The sequence below is a fragment of the Quercus robur genome, chromosome 11, assembly GCF_932294415.1.
Source record: "Quercus robur chromosome 11, dhQueRobu3.1, whole genome shotgun sequence".
In the NCBI taxonomy this organism is placed as follows: Eukaryota; Viridiplantae; Streptophyta; class Magnoliopsida; order Fagales; family Fagaceae; genus Quercus; species Quercus robur.
This window is the reverse complement of record NC_065544.1, coordinates 51,076,711-51,103,739: the sequence shown is the minus strand read 5'-3', so window position 1 is coordinate 51,103,739 and position 27,029 is coordinate 51,076,711. Positions and strand designations below refer to the sequence as shown.

At 32.4% G+C, this 27,029-nt stretch overlaps 1 protein-coding gene, 1 long non-coding RNA gene and 1 pseudogene across 2 annotated transcripts; all 3 read right to left on the bottom strand.

Annotated features, from left to right (window-relative positions):
- Positions 1–4,595: 4,595 nt before the first annotated feature.
- On the bottom strand, positions 4,596–6,406 carry LOC126706602 (probable BOI-related E3 ubiquitin-protein ligase 2). Its single transcript, XM_050406138.1, has 2 exons — positions 5,594–6,406; positions 4,596–5,433 (listed from the first exon to the last, which is right to left on the bottom strand). Exons 1-2 carry the CDS (start codon positions 5,969–5,971, stop codon positions 4,852–4,854), a joined length of 960 nt encoding a protein of 319 aa, XP_050262095.1. The 5' UTR covers positions 5,972–6,406; the 3' UTR covers positions 4,596–4,851.
- A 12,277-nt stretch (positions 6,407–18,683) lies between these two features.
- Positions 18,684–22,361, bottom strand: LOC126707625 (uncharacterized). Its single transcript, XR_007649000.1, has 2 exons — positions 19,862–22,361; positions 18,684–19,137 (listed from the first exon to the last, which is right to left on the bottom strand). It is a non-coding gene; the product is annotated as an uncharacterized LOC126707625 (long non-coding RNA).
- Positions 22,362–22,370: 9 nt separating this feature from the next.
- On the bottom strand, positions 22,371–26,516 carry LOC126705192 (probable 26S proteasome non-ATPase regulatory subunit 3; annotated as a pseudogene).
- Positions 26,517–27,029: the final 513 nt, after the last annotated feature.

The window sequence follows — 27,029 nt, the reverse complement described above, 5'->3', positions numbered from 1 at the left end:
GCATTTTGGTTTTTCATTTTAATAAAAGGAGTAACACGTTTATTGTTCGTTCATGGATTTTTTTTCAAAATAACCAAAATTTTCAAACAATTTCATTAGTTAACAAGATTTTGAAACTAATTAGCAATCTAACAAATCGAGTCTAAGAGACTCGATTTTGCTCAGTTGGAAATCGAGTTTCTCACACTCGAGTTTCATACTCGAGATTGAAACAGTCGAGTTCCAGAGCAAAAAACCCAAATCTCCCTGCAAGGCTATGAAATCCAAGACCCAGGCAAGACAAGAAAAACAACGAAAATGTTTGTTCTTCGTCACTGAAACCTCAACCCACCCAAACCCACACTGCGAGCTCCAGCGAAGAGGACAAGGAAGCACCACACCGTTCCGAACACAATACCGCCAAGGCCCGCCGAATCTGACTCTGAGTTCTGAGTACACATCCGAGCCGCAATCACGACATTGATCAGGTGGGTTTGTTGATTTCGTTATGGGTCTCTCTAGGTTTGCTTGGATTTGTTGGAGAAGAAGAGTTTCAATTTAAAATTTCAATGACAGAAAACGAGTCTAACAAACTCGATTTCAAAGAGCAAAATCGAGTCTAACAGTCTCGATTTGTTAGATTCCTAAATAGTTTCAAACCCTTGCTAACTAATGAAATTGTTTGAAAATTTTGGTTATTTTGAAAAAAAATCCGTTCATTTATCTCGAAGATTATGAATTGTTTTCTATTTCTTTGACATTGAACGCGAACAAATATTTTTTGAGATTCATAAAACACGCATGAAGCTTTACACTATATTTGGGAGTTTAGAAAGAACAAGAATAGAATGGAATGAATAGAATATTAAATAATGAAATATCATAAATTGTTTAAATCTTTGTCAATAAAAGAATGGAAATGAATCATTTTCTAACAAAATTATTATTATGCCATTTCTTTAATAGAAGTATAGAATAGACTTAATAAGAAAAAAAAATAGTGATATTATGAGGACTTCAATAAGAATTCATTAAAACACATTTCATTCTCACATATTCCTCCTATTTTTTTGAGGGATAGAAAATGGGCTTATAAGGGAATGGATTCCATTCCACCCTCCTATTAAACTTTAAAAAATTGAACTTTCTAATTCATTTCATTCCTTCATATCTCTCTAGTCCAAACAAGCTATTAAGATTTGAAAATTTGTATAATAACAATAATGACTGTCAAAGATTTTTCTTGACTAAATTACATTAATTGATTGCAATGCCTTTCAATAGTAGGAGAATGAAAATGGGATGCCAATGGTTAGGCTGGTTTGGTGGGTTTTTTTTTGACTTAATCCAATGCCATAGTAGAACGGTTTGAGATTTTATTTAAATAGGTTTGGATCCACACATTCAAACTTGTTAGGGTTTGGTTTTTTATACCTTAACCAAAAAAAAAAAAAAAAAAAGGTCTTTCTTTTGCTCATAAAATATTGTGTAATTTCATATAAAAGTGGTTATTAATGCTTAAATTTTTCTTTTTTTTTCAAAATTATAGGTTAGCTTGATCTAATCTAACTTGCTTGACCTAACTCATGGTAAGATATTAAGGCAATCTTTGAATAAGTTTAAATTTTCAAATATAGATCGGATTGGCTTCTGATTAAAGTCATAAAATTCCATATTATTTTTGATAAGAAGTTGATAACAAGTATTAAAAGTTTAAGAGTTGGAGCCATACCTAATTGAAAAGCCATGTCTGAGTAGAAAGCATGAAACTAAACTAGTACCACGATGGGATAGCAATATTAGCAGACAAACAACAAAACATAATCCTATACTTTCACTATTTGATTTGAAACCCATGCATCTAATTCAAGATTCTATACAATACTTTTAAGCTATGTTTCATTATCATATATATCACCTCAAAGTCACACCATTAAAGCCCAGAAATTTGTTGGGAATCTGACATGGACGAACAATCTACCTCCATGTCAGCATTAACTAAACACGCCAGCAAGATAAAAAAGAAAAACTCAAAACAATAATGATAAATTATCACACACTTGGTTGTAATTGTATTATGTGGCAGACTGTGATTAACTCTCTCTCTCTCTCTCACTATCATATGAACCCACAATTTGTTCTTTACAAATCACAATTTGTCACGTAGGACACTTTTTGCATAACTATCATATGTAGTAGACTATAATTAAATGTTTAACACTTGTATATAAACCTACTACTTTTTCTTCACTACTCACAATCTACCACATCGGAACTGTGACAAAGTTGTTGTACCGGTCCTAAATTTTTTCATGAATGTATATGGTATTGACATTATTGAAACTCAAATCAAAGTCTCTCATTTTATTTTCTCACTCAAAATCTTCACAACAACTCCATGTATTTGCTTTTCATATTAATTATACATGAACCAACCACTTTTTTTTACCATTCACATCATATCAAACTTGTAGCACAAAATGACATACCATACCTGTTTTGGTGAAAGTGAATGGTAGTAACATTATTCAAACTCCAATCAAAATCCCTCGTTTTATTTTCTTACTCAAAATCTTCATGGGCCCCATGAATTTTGCTTTGCATGTTAGAGAAACAGCAAGGAAATAACTCACACGCGTAGACACGTTGAAACAGAGAGCTATAGCTAGGGACCAAGACCCATATGAATCCCCACTATAATTAATTATCAAAGTGTGAAAGAAACAAAGAGGAAAAAAAAGATGTAGGGGTTTAGTGGAAACAAATTGCGATAAACAAGGACGACTTATAGGACAAGAAAAATTGAAATCTCCTGTCAACGCCATACCCATTTCCACCATATGAGTCCACAATCCACATCCACCAAAGACTTAATCAAATTAATCACTGTCCCATGACTTCTTTGTTACTTTCTCTTTCTTTCTTTCTTTATTTTTCATCTTTTATTCATATATTGAATTCAAAGTGCGAAAAAAAAGTTCCATTAGTTTCTTAGATTAATAAATTTTCTTGTTGACAAAAAATATATATATGGGGTTTGAAGTTTGAACTCCAAGCAAGGTTGAAAATCTATCCAATATCAATAACTATATCATATAAAACAGGTTTAAATTTCAAGTTTTTTTTTTTCTACTTTAATTTTTTTTAAAACAAATCATTAATTAATAGAAGAGATGGTAAATAATCTGTAGAAACCCAAAATTGGGCAATCCAACTTTGTAATTTTGAAAATGTTAATCTAATTAATTGTGTAATATTGAAAAATAATTACACCAATGCAACTTGATATTTTTTTTTCCAAAAAAAATGATGTACCTTTAGATGATCATATTAAATATGTGTGTATATATACAATCAAGTAGTAGGTTGATCTACTTCTCAAAAAAAAAAAAAAAAAGTAGTAGGTTGATCTATCAAAATGTGCATTGATGATAGCCTAATGGAGTTGAATTGGGTGACATTTAATTTATGAGTGAGAGTTTGAAACCAACCCCATTAACGTGTGCAATGCATTATCATTTGTTTGAATTGAAACAACATGCCTTAGTAAGTCAAGCATTAAACTTATTATGATAGACAGACATGGCCTAATAATAGAGATTATGAAAGATATTTGGTTGTTTTTGGAGTGGAGTGAGTGATTATTATTTCTACCCAAGAGTGACAACCAAAAGGTACATGAGATAGACATATAATAAAACCTATAATGCGTGTGATAAATCTCCAACCTTATTAGACTCTAGACAGCAATAAATTATAAATTGTACGGCATATAGTGTATATATGTATATAATAATAAAAACTTGGCAAGTTCAAAGCACGCATTCCAAGCTAATACTATTTTGTATGGGATTGATTACGTATTTGATTACCTACATAAACAACTCAATTTTCTATTCTTAAATCTTAGTGTTCAATATCAATGAATGCTTATATTTGACATTTCCCAAGGACTAATAAATTCTACCACCCTATCAAAAAAAAAATAAATAAATTCTACCAATCCTTGTAAACATGGTATTTGATATCCAAACTAGATTATTTTTTGGTCATGTTCCAAGAAAAATTAACCATTTGGTACATGATATTGCACATTAGGTCTCCCTTTCTTTGTATAATGGATGGATCCTCATTTCACTAATCTTTGTAGTATTAGTTTTCATTTATAAAATACTATCAATCATTAAAATATATGCTTGTAGAGGATATGGAAAAAAAAGACTTGCAATTATGAAGTGGCAAATTTGGGTGTTTTTAATGCATACAATTGGGGGTGTCCTTTTCCTTGCAGTTGTTAAGTTTTTCTGCTAATCTAGCTTTGGCAGCATGCTTTTCCTATCCTTTTCAGAACACATAATTGTTTAAGCCAATTTAACAAAACTCAAGCGTGGACACGGACTGATAGACAGGCTAGTGTGTCTGACATTGCTTTCAATCCTTCCTGTCACTGTAAATTTAGAACACTGCCAAAGGCAAAATAATTGGAAAAATCTGAAATGAATAATCAAATCAAATCAATCTACCACTTCTACCACAACCAAGAAAAAAAAATTAAAAAGGAGAAAAAAACAATCTAAAAAAAGGAAAAGCAATAAATCCATGAAAGGCAAAGATGCTGTCCTATAATTCTGTTCAATTGATTTTTGGTTCTTTTAAGGTACAAATTAAATCTAAAAAATAACTCAAAAAAAAATTAAATCTAAAAATCAAAGATTCTAAATGCTAAAAAACTAAAAACAGTGCAAACATCGAAATGGGTTCTGTTCATTCATCATCCTAAGGTCAAATCCAAGCATATTTTCAATGTTCCCTTCTTTTTTTTCTTTTTCTTTTTTTTCTTTTTTCCCTCTTTACTTTTCCCAGAAAATTTGCCTAGAAAATCAAAGCCTGTATGCTAGCCTTCTTTGCCTTTGTACAGACCGGACAACAATCAAGCAGAGGCTCACAAACTTCGCATGAACAAAGGTGCCTGCAAGGAAGGAACAACATGCACGAGCTTCGAGAATTACAGCCTTTACACACCGTCATCATCATCAACTTTCTCTGCTTCTCAAGCTCACACACTTCTAGCACTCCTCTGTTTTCCTCTGTTTCATCTTGTACTACTTCTTGTAATAATTCTTCGTCTTTCTCCATATTTACATCACAGCAAGACTCCGCGTCCTCTGCATCATTGTTGAAGAAGCCGAAAGGGGTTCTTTCTTTAACTTGCTCTAATGCGTTATTCAAGTACACAACCATGGCTTCGTTTTCTTGTGCCGCTTTCTGCCACTCTTGGTTCTCTGCCTCCAATCTTCTCAAGAAATTTTCAAGCTCCATTGTTCTATTAGCCGCTTGTGCTATTTGCTCGTCCTTCTGTCCCAGTAAAAATAACGTTTTCGATTCAATTCTCTTTAGCACCACTGCTAATTGTTGCTTCCTCTGCTCTTGCAATACTAATCTCAATCTCTCATTCTGTTTCCACAAGAAAAAAAAAGCAAATCAATGGGATATTATAAAATGTATAAAAATTTATACCAATTATGAAGAACTCCATTGATCCAAATATCCAATTTATAACAATGTAAGAAGAGTACTAAAATTTTCAATAACTTGAGGGTACGCTTTTTCTAACCTGTAATCTGAGATATTGATCAATCTCCTGCCTTTGCTTCTCAAACTGAGAAGTTATGCTTTGAGAATGCAGCATTGGTAGATGACTATTGTTGTTGTTGGTGGTGGTGGTGTTGGGATTGTTTTTCAAAGTAGAAGCAATAATACTACCGTTGTCAAGAAACAGGTTTTGTTGATTCCTTTGCTGTTGGTTTTGTATCTGTTGCAAGCGTTGCAGTTGTTGGTGTTGCTGCTGCAGTTGTTGTTTCTGTTGGAGATCAAAACTGAAGTGATTGAAACCACCAAGACCAACGCCACAACCATTATCCATGATCAAATCATGTGACCCAAACATTGGAAACCCATGATTCTCTGAATACAACTGCGCTTGAATAGCCATATCTTTGTCAAAAAAAAAAAAAAACACCAACCCTCTCTCAGAAAACAAAGGAACACAAAAATGGCAGAAACAGACCAAACCAAATCAAGTGCAACAAGCCCTCTTCTTTCTCTAACAAATAACCAAATGGGGTTGCATCAAAACTTGTTCTTGAATCATAAGAAGGACTCCATGTATGTGTGTGTCTCTCTAATGGTCTCTCTCTATATTGCTATAGTTTTGAGGAACATATAAAAAAAACAAAGGTGGTGGGGGTGTGATGTGTGGGGATGTGGTGCTTATATATATATGGGGAATTGAGAAAAGAAAGAAGTGTGATTATAATTTTTAAATAGTACTCGTAATAGATAAATTTGATTGAATTAAAGTAACTGAGAACTTGAAAGGGAAAGAGAGATAGCCTAGGATACTACTCTCTCTCTTTTCTATCTATTCTTTAACTTTTTCTACCTTTTTTTTCTCTATAGTCTAAGCATTAAAGAGAGAGATGTATGGGACGCGGTATGCAACAACGTACACATGCAGATTTTGTGACTAAACTATCGGGTCAGAGATTTCAGAGGGCGTTTTTTCTTTCTTTGAATAAAGAAGATATTCAATTCCTAGACTCTGTGCGTGTACATTCACACACATATATTATATATAAATTATATATATATGGGTGTGAGAGTCTCTGAGCCCTGTGAATAAGTCAGTTTTCATTTATATGAGAGAGAGAGGAGGAGAATCAGAGATTTGTCAGTTTGGTCATTTGGAAAGGCTGAAGAATAGGATTTTTTTTTTTTTTTTTTTTGGGTTCTCGTATTTCTAATTTTTTTTTGGGGGAGTATAAAAATAAATAAAAACTGTTTCATTTAAACTATTTTATTCTATTCTGAGAAAAACAAATAGTATTTTGTAATTTTGGTAAGATTGTTAAATTAAGTATACCATCTCAGTTTTGTTCCAATATAATGTAACAGCTAAATTTGAGTTGTACTACTAGAATTTTTTACCTTTGAAAATTTAGTACCTTGGAGAAAATTACTGCTTGATAATAGTTGTGTTTTTATGTTTTAAAGATAGAATTACACAATATTATAGGAACTAATAGATGAGTATATATATTATATAAGGATTTATTTTTACAACAAAGCATATCTTCCACACTTCAAATACTCTTTAATGTAATCACGATCAATGAGTATGCGAGGATTTATTTTACAACAACGCATATCTTCCAGACTTCAAATTCTCTTTATCACTATCACTATATTTTTGGGTATTTGAATCCAATATCTAACAAAAAACCTTTGTCAATTAGGATTTTGAAATTGTTTCTCAATCGTTGTTCCTCTTATTTTTTGGAGTTTGGACTTCAAGGTAAGGTGAAATTCCAAAATTAAAGAGGATTATTCTCATCAAACTTGAGAGAAATAATAATCATAATCATATAAATTTACACATAGATTTGAACTACTATTGTACCCATAAAAAAATAGGTATTAAAGTTGGCCATAATTTTACTCTAATATAAATATATATATATATATATATATATATATAAAAAGTCAAATTAAAACTCCATGTATATCTTATTAGTGCAGGGCAGGCTACAGACTTATCCTACCACATATAGCAACAAATAAAAATTTCTTATATTTTAGTATACTGTATCTGTGTATGTCATTTTGTTCCTATGGTCTAGATATCATCTTAATTTGTTTTCAAAAAAAAAGAAAAAAAGATATCATCTTGATTTTTTTCTTAATAAATGTGATAACATTTCAATATATGACGTGAACTCTATAATTATTATTTTTTACTATCAAACCAATTCATCGAATAAGTTTCAAGATAATTTAGACAAGAATTGATCGCATGTCCTGTATTCAACAACTACAATCCACATAAATACCAACACTTTAAATGGCCTCTCCAGGAAATTTAAAATATCACTATTAATATGGACATTATTTGAAGCTCATGATTCATGAATAACATTTAACCAATTTGAACTTGGTAGGAAATCATTTTCCAAAACCAAATATATAGTCAATGGGCATTACAAATTTGCATAAACATTAATGCCTTGTACATATAAGATATTGGTTAATGATTTTGTATTTATGGATCGACATTTGTTTACTAATTATCAATTTATCGTTACCGTATGCTGTGTGTAGCACCAGAAATAAAATTATGGTTTATATAGGAATTTTTTTTTTCTTATTAGCAAATAATAATAATAATTTCAAGCAGCTACCCCTTTTTGGGTTTCAATTGAGCTTTGATAATTAGGTATATATGAATATGATTTCTCATTTTGATCAAATATATGACGAACTAGGTAACTTGGTTATCAAAATATACATTATATATATGAGATAAGATTTAAAATATATAGCACCCATTTTATGATGATTAATTTTTGCTCTCTAATCTAATAATTTCTTTTTAGTGTAGGTAAAATTCAATTTAAGTCACTTATTCAACAATAATATATTTTATTAATTGAGATAAAAACCCGATCTTGAGAGTTGGATATTCATTTTGTGATGAGTTTGGGACTCATGCCTACAACACTTTTACTTCTCGTTAAGAAATAGAATGTACACGAGAGAACCACATAAGATACAATGACTTATTTAATGAGTTATGATGTGTGTACTATGGCCTCAATACACTTCTCAGTTCTCACCCTTTATTTGGTTTAAAGGCCACCGATTCAACATGTATAGCTAGTTAAAGTGTGTGTATATATATATGTCAAATTCAATAAACAGCAGAAATTCCCATTCACACTTTAGATGATTTGACATATTAGATAAAAGAAATCATCCTCGCAGACAAATTAACACATACCAAGAAATAGATTGTAGTTTCTCTCTTTTTTCTTATTAACCAAATAGTTTTTTTTTTTAATTTTAATTTTTTACATTTTAAGTGAGGGATAGGAATTCAATTATGAAACCCTCCGGCTAAATGTATTGAAAAAAATACCGTTTGAGCTAAAGTATCAAGTAGTTTTTCAAAACTTAGGGTCTAAGATAATTATATTTCTATGTTCCTAAGTGCTTCTAGTAAAGTTAGAGTTCAACAAACTTAATAGTGAATATGGCCAAACAATATACCCTACACATTATCATTTGAGGCTATCTAGCTAGTTTCTTAGTGGGATCCCTTATATTCCACAATGATGATGATTAATTTATTGACCATTCATCGGTCGCAGGTGATATCTTTGGAGTTTTCAACACGAAATATGAAAAAGGTCCATTGTTCTAACCTATACCTTATTACTATATATTTTTCTAAAGGCATCATGTTCCTTCAAGAAAATTACCCCAATCAAGGTCATACTTACCCACACATCAACATCTTTATTTGTTTGCTATAATATCTTGGCCACAAAGGGAAACCCATATTTCTCATAAGAATCACTTACTCCCCTTTATCATTTCATTGTCAAAATTCAAAAAGAGAGAAGCTTGGCTTAACATCATCAATGGCTTTCATTGTGGTTATACTTTTTAGGTTTACCCACGTGTTTCCCTAAATACATTAGGTAGTTGAAACATGAAAGCAGTGATATCTCTTTCTTTTTTGACGTAAGGGTGGCATTCTTACTCATTAACTCCATGAATTTTTAGCCCCAAGTTCCACCTCTCTAGATTGTTTATATCCCATCAACTTAATCTGTCTAAGTGGGTCACGTGAACATTGTGTCATTTTTTTCTTTACAAATTCAAGAGGTTTGAAATAAATTATAAACTTTATTAAGATTCCTAATGAGCATTATCCTTTTTTAGGTAGACTTAAGATTATTTTATGCACCTCAACTAATTTTAATAATCTGTTTAGGTCAAGAACATTATAACTCAAGTTCAGGGATGGAACTGCCTAGGGGCTGGGGGGGGGGGGGGGGGGGGGGGTGGGGGCGGTGGCCATGGCCCCCCCGCCTTTGAAAAAAATTTCCTAATATATATATTAGCATTAAAAATTTACTTTTGGCTCTAAAATTAATATACTTGGCCCCCCTCTCCCAAACAATTTACAAGCTAACCCACGAAACTAAAAATGAAAAAAATTATCAAATCATCCCTTGTTTGGTTGTCCCAAGAATATCAAGAAAAATATTTAGCTAAACATTTGGACAATTTACAAATCTAGACAACAAGGAAAATTTACAAAACAATTCACATATTCAAATAATAAAAAAAACCTTTGGACACAGTCTAAGTAAAAAAAAAAAAAAAAAAAAAAAAAAAATTATAACAAACCAATTATAAATCCTAGCAAAACAAATCACAAAAACCCAATAATCTTTACCCAATTTTTACCTCTAATTTGAGAGCTCTTTGTCCCTCTCAAATGACTCCATCCTATAGTCACAAAAACAACTCCTATACTGCTAATCACTCCATCAACACACTAATTAGTGTCACCAGCGACTTGGATTAGTTAGTGTCTTTAACTCAACCCATGAAAAAAATTTATTTTTTTAAAGGGTTGCTACTCTTTAACACAACCCATGGAAACTTTTTATTTTATTTTTGAATGATAGAATTTTATTAATTTTTAATGTTTTATTAACTTTGGGACACACTTGGCATGCATGCATAAATGTAATACACATGTAAAGCAACAATCTACTGTTTTGTGCCTTACCTAAACTGTCACCAGAGCATGTGTGTGATTAGTATATTGGTAATAAACTTTGTGCCTTAGCTAAATTAATGTAGTGATGGGAAAAAAATTATTATTTACATAGTTGAAGACTCAAAGTTATCATTCATTATCATGTGATTGTTTAACAGATCTCTTTTTCTTTTCTTTTTTACTACTTTTTCAAAATGGAAATTTTTTAAAGGAAAAGATCTCACATCTTTATGCTACCTCAACCTTAACCAAGTAATTATAATAAAAAATTCATTAACCAAGACACCGATAATTAGGGGTGTGCATGGGTCGGGTTAAGGGGATTTTTTTACCCAACCCACCATGGTGGGTTAAAAAAAAATCAACTCAATCCAACCCATCACATAAGTCCAACCCAACCCACATGGGTCGGGTTGAACTCATGGGCATGACAATTTTTTTTATTACTATTATTATTAAATTGAGTAGAAAAAAATATATCACACCTGCCACCTGAGTTGATAAACAAAATATACATCAATATATGAACTAATATTCCAACTTAGTTATACATTAATATATGAAATAATATACATTAATATTGACTTTTATATAGGATAGGAGGAAGAGCTAGTTATTTAAAAAAAATTATTAATTATACAATATATTTTAAATATATGGGTGGGTCGGGTCGGGTTTGGCGGGTTTGGAATTTTATGGCCCAAACCCAACCCAACCCACTATCAAATTTTTTTTTTGTAACCCAACCCAACCCACCAAGCCCTAAAATCGACCCAACCTAACGGGTTGGGTTAGGTCGGGTTGGTTTGGTTGGTCGATGGGTTGGCTGCACACCCCTACAGGTAATTGTCTCACCCTTTTTTTCGTTGAATATTAGTGCATGATGTTGATTAATCATTATTTTAGTTGTTTTATTAATGTAATACTAGACATGGATTTGAACTTTTAACTATAGTTTTTGCATTTTTATTTAGAATCTTTTATATATAGCATTATGAAGTTATTAGGTATAGAATTATGTGAAAAGAATAAATAGATTTTAAAAAAAAAATTATAATGTGGATAGAATAAAGAATTGGTTTAACCTCAGTCAGACCTTGAAAATATCAAAACGTGCCAATTGACTTACTGAACTCTTGATTATAAATATCTATTATTGATTTAAAAAAAAATACAAAAAATTAATGCTAATAATGCATCATTGTCAACCTCTAGTATTAATATTCAAACTTTCTAATATTCTTGAACAAAGAACTTTGCCCCCCCCTTAAGTTTGAATTCTGGTTCCGTCCCTAAACTCAATGTTCTTTTTATAAAAAGAGAGCTCTCAAATTAGCTAGACATGTAGAATTCTTGTCAAATTTTGTTGTTTAGATGGAAGAGGTTCTTTCTTTCATTTTGAACTAAGTACTCCTTGATAGTTTCATTAAAAAAAAAAGAAAAAAGAAAAGAAAAGAAAAGAGAGTACACCTTGATGTTTCTGGTTGATTAATTTCAATAATATTAATTGTTCTTCTCTAAAACAAAAAACCCATTTTCCACTTGTTATTAGTAAAAAAAAAAAAAAAAAAAAAACATGTGATCACAATAATTTATTTAATATAAAGTTTTGATTCTTCAAAGCCATCATGTTGGTGAACTTTTGACTTAGACTTAGGTATGATTAATTGAATCATGTGAGTCTAGAATGCTTCCCTATCGGGCCTATCTTTTATGAGTTTCATTATGAAAAACAAAAGAAGAAGATATATCAAAAGCTCCTATCATTTTCAAATGTGTCTATTTTACTATTTAAATTAGATCCTAAAAATTCCTTCGAAAAACATGGATATCTAATACTAAATCTTTCTTTTTCTTTCTTTTTTTGATGAATAATACTAAATCTTTCAAAAGTTTAAATAATGTGATAATAAATAATTTTACAAGCCTAATCTTCTTATAAATTAGGTTTGGAATATCCATCTTCACTTTTTTTAATAATAAAAACAAACAAATAAAATAAAATTCTTGCAGGCCCATCTCTTATGAAATTAGATCATACAAATTTTTTTTTTTTTGATGAGAGATCATACAAATCTTTTCTGCTATACAATACTTTCTTTCATATCACTTTTTTTTTTTTTTTTAACCTATCTTGAATTTTGAACCCTTTGATATCTCTGCCATTTTGGTACTGCACATGCATGTATTATACGTTGGCCTACGCCCAACAAACACCTCCACTGGAACTCAAGGCCCCCCCACATATAAATATAGGACAGTACCCCCATGGATCCTAAATCACGCAAATTTTGTCCATGTCATCAAAAAGATTATTTCCACAACCACAAAAGTCATTCGGGAAAAAAAAGAAAAGGAAAAACAAATCCCTGTCACATTTCCCAAGGTCTTTGAAAACAAACGGTCATTCATTCATCATCAATATAATTATTTTTTTTTGTGTTGAAAGCAATAGTTTTCTCGTTTGCATGCATTTGAGAAACAGAGAGGAAAAAGAGAGAGAAAGGAAAGGAAAGGGCAAGAGAGAGAGAGAGAGAGAGAGCTTCAGCTAACATACGAGGGTGATGGTGGACCCATGTGATGCCCACCAAACATGACCAAATGAAAAAGCTCTTCACTGCTTCGATGGTTGGCTCTTCTGCAACCATTTGTGCAATCCATGTGACCCACCTCTCACTCAGTCTCTCTCTCTCTTTCTCTCTCTTCATTGACTAGGTTTAATACTATTCTTATTTATGAGGGAGGTACAAAAATCCAAAACCCCATTTCTCGAATTTTGATGAAAAAGTCTTTCTCTGCAACTCCCCAACTACTACTCCTTGTTTTCTAGCTTTTGGCATAGTGATGTGGTCGTACTGTTGTTGTTTTTTTTTTTTTGGGTGCTTCGTACTGTTGTTGTTGTTGGTTGTGTGAGTCTCTCTTCCCATCATGGACAAACCAAACTGTGGAAACCTATATGATTTGCATAAAATTGCTAAAACTGTTAATTTTTTTTTACCAAAAAATTACTACCAATTCTATTTTTACTAAATGCTTATAAAGTAATTAGCTTTATAATAAATATGATTTGTCCAAAACTTTATAATTCAACAATATAATATTAGGATCAAAAAAAAAAAAAACAATATAATATTTTCTCACATAATCAAGATTCAAATATATTCCACGTTGTTGTAACTATCAAAGTAAAAAAAAATTGGTGACATATTTACAATACATATATAATAAAAATCTTTTTTGGGAATTAAATGTTGTCATAAATTTATATATATATATATATATTTCTATAGTTATTAACTATGAAGATTCAAATTTTGAATGTCTTAGTAAGAAATATTAGGAAGTGTCAACTGACTGAGTTATAAAATTTTTGATATGTTGACATAAGTTTTATATAAGGTTTGTTTAGATATCACTTATTATTGAAAACTGAAAACATTATAGTAAAGTAATTTTTAAATGTATGAATAGTATCGTGGGACCCATGAAAAAAACGTTTTCATTAAGAAACGCGTAAAACGCGCTTCCCAAACGGAGACATAGTAAAAAATTGATTTTGGAATACTATAAATTTTATTTTTTATATATATATATATATATAACTAATAAACTCATGTGTCACAAAAAATAAAAAATAAAAATCAAATATTTATTTATTATGTTATATCAATTTATAATTTTATTATTTTCTTTAAAAATTTTGGAATATTTTGCGTAAATCGTTTTGCGTACGCTGTGTGTTTGAAGGGAGAGATCATAATTTCTAGCATGCTTTTCAAGGATATATAAAGATTTTGCTTTCAGTTGTAGAAAACATAATGATTGCTTAAATATTGGGGTTATGGACTAATTTGACAGAAGAAACAATGATGATACTTATCTAATCTACGCGGTTTTAAAATTTTTGACAATATGCCATAATTTATGGGGTTGAAAGTATAATGAAAACAAAACCCAAAAGGCATGTTTTAATTATGTGCATAAACTTTTAAATTAAACCGTCAACCTCAATTATTTTATTTTATTTTTTCTTGATTTTTCTTGTGACTAAGACATGTTGGTTGTTCACGCTGAAAGTCTTTGGAGAACTCTTGAAGCAAGAAAATCTTGTGCCATTTTGGAAGCCATTCTTTTCGTTGAAGTTTCTTCTAGTAACTCTTTCAAGACCCAATTCATTGAAATCATTAATCTCCCTATCCACAGTATACCAAAAAACAAAAATTAAAAAATCATTGAGGTTTGAGACTATTCACCTGCATGCTGATCAAACTCTACAATCAACTAGTTTTATCTTATAAGATGTCTACTTTTTCATAACAATCCAAAGATTGCTGATGATCCTACGTTATCCAGAACAATGTCTACTTTTCATAAAATAGTAATGCATTGCCAAGTCTTTTTTACTCATGTTTGTTGAGGATTTGAAAGAGACTGAATGATTTGGGGGGTTGGGAAAGGCAATTGCCATGGGGTTACCATGGCACCAGCCCACAAAGCTAGGTGGTATTGTCTGTATTATGCTAGTAAAAGGTCATGCATATATACTGATTAGAGCTTTAAGAACACCAAAACTTTACTAATGAAATGAATTATTCAGAAGTAAAAAATAAATAAATAAATAAAAGAGCACAACAATATATCTCTGCTGATTAATTATGTTGTAACTTGTAAAATTAAGATTTTAAATATAAGTTTTTTTGGGGAGATAGGTAAATAAAAAAAGATAGGGAACAATCAATCATGACGATCTTACCTCTTAGGATAACTATAGTAACTCCTCACTTGTTAAATAAAAAATTAGGGGGAGGGGGATGGGAGATAACAAGAAAAAAAAATTAAATTGCATATTTGGTTTTCAAATTTTGATATTTGTTTCCAAATCATATTTATACTTTAAAATATTTCACTTTAGTTCTTATATATGTAAAATTGTTTCAAAAAGGTTCACACTGTGCTATGGTATATGGAAAATACTAACTTTGTAAACTAAACAACATGTCACATCATAGGCTTTATGTCATCAAAGTGACTTTAATTAGTAAATTTATTTTTTGTTATGTCAACATTTTTGATCAATCAAATAGCAATAAAAATGTTTTTGAAGCATTATAAAGAAGATTTTTAACAAATTTCAAAGATTGATTATATCAAGTATGCAATTTTAAACACACCCACCATAAAAATAAGTGGATTTGTCTTACACTTGCAGTCCTTACATGCCATGAACAGGAGTGATTAATTAAAGAGAGTATGGTCTTATGTTCACAACACGGCTTTCTTTGTTCCTTTCTTTGTCTCTGTTAATGCAGCAGCCGTACGTATTAGTTTCAGACTTTAAGCTTGTTGTATTAAATATTCCTAAAAGTAATTAAAAAAAAATCAAGACATTTGGAGATATGCCATATAATAAACAACAAAACTTACAATACTGAGATTGGATCTAATATACAGTGGAGACCAATTGTATGAATATTATAATTTATATTGTTTATACCATCTATGATACAAATGCATGGTCTGAAATCTGAAAAACAACATTAAAGAAAAAAATAAAGGGAGAAGATCATATAATATTGTCCTTACAATTTAAGTAATATTTTGTTTAGTTTTCAATAACACTCATGAAAGCTTTGAGATTGATATTGGAGACAAAGGGAAGCAATCTTTTGAATAATGGAAGATTCTTTAACATTATATATATTCTATGTTCATAGTGTGAACTTCATTACATGTGAGAGCTAAATTTGCGCCATGCATTAGGAGTTTGTCACTTTGTCTTCAATGAGTAAGTTCTATTTCACAACCAAAAGTTGAACAACCATAATTATTGATGTTAAGACTCTCTTTGTATTGTGTCTTTAGGTGTTAAGTAGTTAAGTCAAAGTACGACCACTTCAAGTGAATCTCAAAATGAATCGGCAAAGATTTTTATTTTTTTATCAAATATTAACCCTTGGAGTTAATCTTAGCTTACCCTAATTAAGTCCCTAAGCCAAAAAATAATAGGTTGGGCTACCAACCTATCTCCAAGTAAAGACATGGCAGAATGATTACTTAATTAGGGTGCCATATTATTAGTGGAAGGTGCATGGAAGGCCATTTTCTACCTTTTGTGAAAAGAAAAAGATTAAAATACATAGAAACACTTCAATGTGAAATCCATATGGATATCATTTAAAAACTTATTAACCTTATCTCAAGTTGAAATCCTGGACTCCTAGGCTAGGTTAGTCCTTATTTTTCTTTCGTTCTTTGAACCTAATTGATTAGACTCATTATCTTCCTCTTAAAAAGAAGAGTGTCGATAATTACACATAGTGTGTTTGGGACATATGACTAAAAATTGTGTTTTTAACATGATTTTAATTAAAGTTATGAAATCGTGTTTTCAAAACCCAATTTCACTATTTCACAATTATAATTGAAATTGTATTTTTAAAGTACAATTTTAAAAATCAGCGTGTGCAATAATAATTAGTTTGAAAGAATGTTAAATTTAATTATACTTTTATTTAATTAATTTTTTAAAACAAAATAACCAATGAAGATAAGTTATACCGACACTTCAAAAAAACTATTTCATTTGCTTAAAAGGGATGGTTTCAATTTTTGTCAGAATCTTGTAATTTCTTCCACCTTTCCTATAGCTATAAACAAAGGCCGGGCTAGATGTTCCAATGATGAAGCTATCAAACTAGCATGATGTAAGGGTTAAATAAGAGGAGATCCAATTCCAAAGAGCCCTATCTTCTACCACGTATCAAACACACCAAAAAATTGTTGTATATATTCAAAGCTTAGATTCTCAAGGGAAGGAAAACCTTTTGAAGTTGTAGTCACCACTTTGTTGTTTTCTTCATCTATCTTTTTCTTTATTTTAAGTGTTTGGGCCAGATGTTGCCCCTCTCATAAAGACAATAATTAAAATAATAATAATATAAATAAAAGGAGCACCCATTTTTTCTTCCAAGTTGCTAGGCTCTTCTTTCATAAAGAAGATAGGAATTGATTAATGTGATCATGTCAGGGTTGATTTCACATTCTATTTACATAGAATAGACCCACAAAACGAAAGTCATGTGAAGTGTCTTTGGGGGGATTCCCATCCCATCTTTATTATTTCCATGCATGCTCCTTGTTATTTGGTTTTGTAATGTAACCCACCAAAAGAAAAGTGATTTTGAGTGCTTCTCGTGCAACTTTGACTACATGTTTTTGTTTTTTTGTTGTGGATGAGTCAGTAGACTCAGTACCTGGATGTGGATGGCACTGTGTCAATTTACTCACTCCGTAGAACATTGAATTATACCACCTTTGGTTTGTGCATGTTTAAACAAATCCCTTTTGTAAAGCAATATATCAATGATTTTTGCTTTTTCTAAATTTGACTTGTTCTTGTTTCCAAGAAGCTCAATTCCAACATCATTGCTGATGTCTTTCATAGTGTTTCTGACACATTCTACATCTTCATAAGAGGGAGAGAGAGAGATGGATCTTTCCTTCTCTTTTTTCTTTCTGCTTTTAAAGTTTTTTTGAAGATTACAAGTGACATTTCTGTTTTGAATAAAATGTGCAATCACATGGCTTGTGCTTGCATAGTTGCATGTGAGAATCATCTCATACATACGTTTATATTATATTTTAATATTTGCAGTGGATGTCTACATGTATGTGAGAGAGACCAATATTTCATAACATAGCCATTGTATATAACATACGCATGAGATACTTTCTTGTTTTGTCTAATGAACCTTCGATATTTGGCTTGTTATGTCTAATGATCCTTTGATATTTGACTTTGAAATTAAGTTGCTCATGACTTAATAAATATTAGTATTCCAAAAATTAAAATGGGTCTTCTTTTTTATTGAATTGTAAATGCTATTCTCATTTATTAATTAAGTATAGAGTCTTGTAATTCAATTAATTAGCAAATATTGATGTTTCCAATAAAAACATCTAGGATTCAAATCCACCATCACCATTGTAACTATCAAATTATAATACATAAAAAATTAAATTGAAAAGCTCAAAGATTTCTTTCAATCCTACTAAAAATTTAGGCTGAACATATATATGACCAAATATAAAAATTAGAGAGTGATTATAAAAGATACTTAATATCGAATGTCACAATATCATTACTAGGTCATTTAGGTTATACGTACTACAAATGCATTTAAGATTCCTTCTTCCTAACCAATATCATTACAGCAGCACAAAAATGAAAGAGCTCTGCTCTTTCTTTTCTCTCTCTCTCTCTCTCTTGGTAGAAAGAGGGGATTTATTTATTAATAATAGAGAGCACTATTACATCAACTTTAGTCCATAGGACACTTCTGCGGAGTTCCTTTTTTCAAAATGTCCCATATATAGTTATAATGCACAAAAGATGGACATTGATTATATTCTTGTATAGTGCACGACTGCTCCCTTCCCCTCATTGCTAGTCCATCTGCCATTCCATTCTCTTCATGGTATATGTGACGATGAGAAAGGACAGTCCATTCTCGAGCGAGTAGGTCCTGCAATCACATATCAAAATAGCAATTTCCGGTGTCATTGCACCACATGTTGATAGCCGGCTAATAAAAAGCTCAGAATCAAGATATCTAGATTTATATATTTAAAGCCAAATTCCCAAGCCATATTAAACTCTATCTAACTGCCCATATTTCTGCCATGTTATTAGCCATATTTAAACTATATCCTACAGCCCATATTTCTGCCATGTTATTAGTAGAAGTACCTATATGTATTGAGTATCCTACACTGTCTCACAAAACAACACCCCCCCCCCCCCCCCCCCCCCCCCTTCCCTTCCCTTTCCTACAATGCTTTTCCTAAATAAAACAAAGACTAAAATTACCAAAACACCAATGAAAATTATCTTTTGTAGTAATTAACCTCCATGTATGTGTGGAGAATTCTATAATAATTCATCACCAACTCATAAGCTTCTGAATTACAATACTCTAGAGAGGAATGAAAACACTTGATGAATGGGGGTTGCAAATGAGAAGAAGTTTGTTACTTATTAAAATAAAATAAAAAGTTCATCACCAACTCTTGAGCCAACAGAACATTTTCACTTATACTTCTACCAGGAATGAAAACTGTTTGAGTAGGGCTCATGAGAATATCAAGGCAAGCTTTAAGATGATTGGCCAGCAGCTTAGTAATGCATTTGTAAATAATGTTGCAGCAAGAAATAAGTCTAAACTCAGACATGGTGGAAGGGTTAGGTACCTTAGGTACGAGAGTGATAGTGGTAGCATTCAATTCACCTAGGAGCTTAGATGAGGAGAAGAAAGAATAAATAGCAGCCAAGAGTGATAATAGTAGCATCTCTCTTATTACTCCAAGAGAACAGAACATCAATATAAGGATGATCAAATAGTCCTTGAACACCCATCCAGTTAGCAAATTCAGCTTTAAAACCAGAGTTACTCAATCCCCCAAAACTCTCACTTGAGTCTTTAACTACATTGAAATCCCCCAAAACCACCCAAGGTTTATCTCTAGTCCTCCATTGTATTGTAATCCATATATGGCTTGCCACAGCTCCTGCCTTTTAAAACCACAGTTTGCACCATAAACAAAAGATGCTTCCCATTTTGCTTAATTAGAAAGAACCACAATGGATGACTTGATTGGTCTTTTAACACCATTGAGACATGGAAAATGTTAGCGTTTCAACACACCCAAACTCTTCCTAATTCATGATTATCATAATTATTGAGGAAACCCCAATTTGGAAATAAGGGCTCTTTTATCTGTAGGGCATTCCAATCTCTAACCTTTGTCACAACTAAATAAACCAAATTAACTCTTCGATCCCTAATTAATTTCTTTACCTCTCTTTGTTTAGAAGGATCGTTTAGACCCCTCGCATTCCAACACTATCATCTAACCATTTTCAAGTAAACTGTTCACATCACTCACCATTAGAGTACTAACAGGGTTAAGCACAATCTTGCCCTTTTCCTAGGCTTTCACAGTTTTTATTTGCTTTAGTTTAGCTCCCTTCTCTATGGCAGCATCCATAAATTCCAATAGAGTGAACTGGCCTAGAGCCCCTTCCACACAGCCTTCAGCTTTCTCCCCAGCAGCCACTTGAGCTCTAGTGACTCTCCTATTTCCTTGCCTAGCATTGGGAGACACCACAAATGCAACATTGGGGTCTTTTATTCCAGTATCTAGAGGACAGGGACAACATCATTCACAGTACCACCAGTAGACTCAGAAATTTTAGCTTTATTGAAATGCACTCAAGTCATCTTTCCTGAGGACAGAGATCTGCTCCTGTAGACCCTCCTCATCATTACCATTCCCAACCTAAAGAGGGCCAAATCTATTAGGTGACAAAAAAATTCCTCCACACCCAGCCACAGATTTCTTTGGAGAGGAGGGAGGTCCTGTCAACCTGACCCTTATCCTTGGGAACCCAAGTCTTGGAAGGTTTAGAAGGACAGCATTTGGATAAGTGACCCAACGCTTTGCAATGCAAACATTTTCAGGCTTCCATGGATACTCAATTCCAACTTCCGAGGTCTTTCCATCAGGCAATTCAACAACCAAGGTTCCCAAAAAAAAAAAAAAAACAACCAAGGAATCAGGAAGTTCATCATCAAATCCAACTTCCACACAAACTCTAGCATATCCAAGCCTCTGGTGTAGTTCAGTGACTGCATCAGCATATAATGGCCTTCCCACACCACTTGCTAAATAACTCAAGCACTTGGGGGTCCATAACTCTATAGGCAGTTGCAGAAATTTCACCCAGAAAGGAATTTTGCCCAACTTTAGATTATTGAGTTGCAAACCAGGCTGCTATCTTCAAAGAAAGAGAGGATTGTTGGCCACATACCATAATCTGGCATCAAGGATAGCATCCCGATCTTGAACCAAAACAAATTTGAACAAGAAAAGGCCATTCTCAAAAGTGAGCACCTCCACCCCACCAAATGGCTTCCACAAAGTCTGAACAGACCTCTTTACCAGAGAAAATGATAACTGTTTATCAAGAAATTGGCATACCAAACATGTAGACAGTTGCACAACCTCAATAACTTCTTGAGGAGGGAATACAACAACCCTGCCATTTCTCATTCTCAGAGGGTGATATTCCAGGAGCATCTCATGCCTATCTCCCAAGAACAGAGATTTTCAATCTTTCAAAACAGAATTAAGCTTCCTAACCCCTTGCTCACCAGACTTATTTGAAATTTGTTGGATTTTATCGAACACTTTTCAAAATATTCAAAAAGGCACAAATTTTTTAGGAAAATTTGAGAAGTATCATTTTGTAAACTCATTTTAGAATGTGGACATCTCCCAAAGAAAAGATAGATAAGCAGGAGGGACTACAATTTTTAAGATTTACTTATAATCAGATTCAATAGAGACTAGGGTAGAGTATAATCAATATAATTTCACATGGTTTTAGAAATCAATCATGAAATTTTACATGTTTAAAAATAATAATCTTTACTCGTGAAAATTTAGCCTTTTTATTTAAAAATTAATTTCTATTAGTATATTACTTTCTTTCTTATTCAATTTTATATTTTATTCAGAACAAAACTCAGCCACAACTTTAAAGCAGCAGTCTGCATTTTTGGATTTAGGTATATATTATTAGAACTTGGATGACATTGTATCTGCATTCTGCACTTAGTCCAACCTGCTGACAGCCCTATATTATATGGAAAAACTAAAATGAACAATTCAAGTCCTGGGAACCAAGACTTACATTTGTCAATTCAAAGTATGGTCTCAAAGCCTGATCCATGCCTTTCTGAATAAAAATGGTCCTTCAGGAATTTCTCCTAGCAGTAAGCAAACAATGATTGCCCACACCAAGTGCAGCAACAGGGGCTTTCTGAGCAGCTGCAGGAGGGATTCTTTGCATCTGTATGCTCCAACTGAATTGTCCTAATCTTTCCTAGGTTGAAAAGGTAGCAGCAGAACTGCAAGAGAGAACAGTTGTTTCAAAATTTGCAGCTTATAAAAGTGAAACAATTTAAAATAGAACCCACATTTACTGCCCCATCAGTGAGATTTGAAACTAAGAAACCCTTCCAGCCCACCACCCGAAAAAAGAAAGAAAAATAGTTCCTTCACTTTCATCTGTAATTTTTCTACAGCAATTGGATCCTGTCCATCTATGCTTTCTTTGACACGAACTAAATTTTCACTAACATTTTCAATTTCCATAAAAGTTTCCAAATCATATACAATTTGAAGCAAACATAGGTAACAATATATTTAGTAAAGACTAGTGATGGGATTGCTAGGGAGAAAGCATAACGAAGGGAACAAATGGTTGACAAGAATGCCTTTAAAAGATGCCTTCGATAAGCTATGTCCTATCATGTTATTATCTCTGGCTTAATTGTTCAACCTTTTGCAATAATTATACTATCGCTGGACTGAACCCTAAACACTTAATATTACAGTTGCAGATATGCAACTTGGTCTCCCACAGAAATTTGAACCATATCCTACATGTTAGTGACCCCAAAGTGTAATGGGCATATAGCATTTTAGTATTTTTTTTTTTTTTTTTTGAGACATGTATAATATGCAGCTAACCCCCATAGCTTGAACCCCTTCCCCCCTATATTGCCGAACACTTTAAGCATGGACAGGTGCCAATGGAGCTACAAGGCTCTAGGCAGCTCTGTAGTAAAAACAATTTAGAGTTACCTGCTGTTTTGAATGGGCTCCAAATCGAGGTGCCTTTGACGGAAGCTTCTTTGCCTGATCATATAAGTTGTAATGATCAGGTAAAGAAGTGTTTCCTGCATCATACCAATATCCACGTATAAGACACCAGTAATATAGACACATATGATCTATCAATTAGAAATTTATCTGATCCAACTCACTTATCAAAAAATTAAACAAATAAAATTTACGTGACCCAACTCTTCATGGCGCAAGGTCACAATCCAGCGAAGGGAAAAAGGATACTGCAAATGCATGAATGTCCAAGTTAATCATACAATCAATCAGTATGAATGAGAGACAATATCATTCAATCTACATATTTGTCTCACTGATAAAGAGAAAATTAATCACTGACAATTAGATAGTCATGACAAAAGAAAACTCACCCTTTAGTTTTTCAGCAAGACCCCCAGTGAGTTCATAGCTAAGAGAATAATAGTAAAGACTGGATGCTTGAAAAATCAACGGTTCTCCTAATCATGTTCTTCAACCAAACAATGCTAGACAAGGCACAAGCTTTAGCCTGAGAGATATCAAAAGCAATGTTAAAAACCACAATGACTTAGGTGGGGGAAAAAGGTTAAAAAAGAAAGGACCTTTATCTAACCATGTTACCTCATTGTATATCTTCTGATCAATGAGAAATATTAGCATGAGAAAATAGCAGTAAATCTCTAGCTCTGGCAAGGAGTGTTTTGCAATAGTTTGAGTCCCTGATGTAGCAATGTCAACATCCATGTCATATTCATCCTCCTGTAACCAACCTTTAACAGTTTTAGTGTTCAAAAGTATGAAAAACATTCAATATATAAAATCTTATTACGATGAAAATAATTCTCAACTGACTATTCTTGTAATTTAGGATGCTTGACAATATTAAATGCAGTGGTTTGTGACTATGTAATACTAAAATCATTATATTTCTAAACTTTTTTAAAAAAAATTATTAAGTAAATGATGATAATTAAATCCAATCTGAAAGTAATTTAAACTCCTAGAAAACATAAAACATATGTTTGAATAGTTACACATAATTATAAATCGTTAAGTAGAAATTAGATTGCAAATTAAACCCTGCCAGCCTTTGAATTCAATTCCCAAAAACCTTTCTTCATATGAACCTCATTCATATTACCATATTCATTCACTTGAAGACCATGTTCAAAGGCTAAAACATTTGGCATCATTGGATATGGCACACACACTGGCATTAGTTACTTGATTGGAGTGTAGTAGCACATAGAGGAACTATGGGTGTTAATGGGTTGGTAAAATTGGGCTTCAAAGACTAGCAAAAATGCATGATCCAACTAGATGCACTCCATATTGAGTCCAATCAGTTAGGTTCATCATCATTGGTATCATAGTTGCTTGATCTAATTAGTCAGCATCAAAGGAAACATTTGAGGAAATTCTGGTTGGATGAGGATTGAAAGTGCTAGACTTGAAACATCATGGAGATAGGTTGTTTGCTGTTAAACAAGTCCAGTGTGTAACTGCAATCTAAAATGGTTCTGGTTCTGGCTTGCAAGGAATGCTAGACTTGATATTCTTTTTGCTTGGGCCTGGCTTGTTTATCAAACAAGACTAAAAAGGCTCAAGCTCAGCTTGTTGATAAATAAACAAACATGAATGAGATTTTTATCAAGTCTTACCTGAGCTGTTTATCAATGGCTCGATTTATTTAGCCCTGTTTTCATTTATTATTATTTAACATCAGAATATGCCAGGTGCATCATCAATTGTGCGAACTGCCAATTCTTTATTCACTTTTTAAAAATACACCATTCCAAGAATGAACAGAGAGAGCATAAATTACAAAAGGACCCAAACTCAAAATGCCCCCAAAATTACCTTGGGAAGATACGCAAACAACCGACCATGCAACTCAGATCCTAGGATGGGAGTGAAATTGAGGAATGCAGTGAGCACGGTCGCATTCAGCTTCTGCCTCAGTGCCATGGTAAGCTGAACCACACACACAATACATCGCACCTCTCAGGTATATGCACTGGTCTCGATGAGAGACGCAATCCCCTCCAAATCTAAAAACACATATACATATGCATAAACACCAAATCTAAAACATGTATGCTACATAAAGTTGCATTTTTTAAAATAATAAATTTAAAATGGATTCAATAAAAACTCTTAGGGTGTGCATCCGAGCAGCTACATAAAGGTGTAGTGCAATACCTCTTTTTGTACTTTGTGGCTAAGTTCATCGTATTAGAAACGCCAAATTCATAAAATCACATCAAAATCTAAACTTCAACACGCAATTCCAAAATATATGAGCAAGGCAATCAAATCCCAGGTCACCAATTTCAGAAAGTGGATTTCTACTTTGTGGCTAAGTTCATTGTCTTAGAAAACACCAATTTCACAAAACCACAGCGAAATCTAAACTTTAATATGCATTTACCAATATTTGAGCAAAACAATCAAAACCTAGATCACCAATTCCACAAATTCAACATCAGTCACCAAACTTTAGACTATAATGCAAAAACCAAAAAATAAAAAATTATAAAGAATTATAGGAATATATAATTGTGTGTAGAGGTTGATATTACAGTGCAGAGTTGACAAGAATGCCATTAAAAGATGTCTTCAATAAGCTGTCATGTCATGTTTATTATCTCTGGCTTAATTGTTCAACCTTTTGCAATAATTATAACTATCACTGGACTGAACCCTAAAAAGTTAATATATAGTTGCAGATAAGCAACTTGGCCTTCTGCAGAAATCTGAACCATATCCTATATTTCAGTGACCACAAAGTGTAATGGGCATATAGCTTTGTACTAAAAACAATTAAGAGTTACCTGCTGTTTTGAATGGGCTTCAAACCGAAGTGCCTTTGACCTAAGCTTCTCTGCCTGATCATATAAGTTGTAATGAAGGTAATTGCAAAGTAGTAGGTTAAGAAGTGTTTCCTGCACTATCTGTTATCTCAACCTTTTTCTCACAGGAATGAGATAATGCAATCCCCATGAGATATAACAAGCTCAATTTTCTTGGAAATTTTTATTGTCAGTTGAATGAGCTTTATGTCACTAAAATTGCATTGCAAATGCACTGCAGCCACTAGCAAGATATATATCATTCTGATCAGGGAACCAAGCACAAGACCTTTGCTCTCCAAATAAGAACTTCCACGTCCCATTTTTAACATTCTCATCTTAGAGCTTCTTTTCTTCCCTCTTTTTTGTTCCATTTTTATTTTATTTTGTTGATTCGTAGTAAGATCTCTAATCTAATCCAACATTCTCATCTTAGGGCTTCTTGTCTTTGCTCTCTTTTGCTCTGTTTTTATTTTTATTTGTTTGAATTTAAGTAAGGTCTTTAATCTAATCTTTTACAAGTTACAACACCATTACAGAGGCACACAAATAGTTACAAGTAAAATGTCATATCCTTTCATGAAATTGCCACAAGAATTGTTAAGAGCTTAGATGGCAAGTAGTGTTTACGAGTTGACTGAAGTATTGAAGAAAGGATATGACTGACCTCCAAGAATTGAGAGGGAGAAGAGAGAATAGGAAACAAAACTGTTGGTTAATTTCTGCATGATCTCATTACATAGCCAAATACCTATTTGTATGTGTACCATCCTTACCAGTAGATTAACTACCTAGCTGATCTAGTAACTCCTTATGCCAGCTGTCATAACTACCTC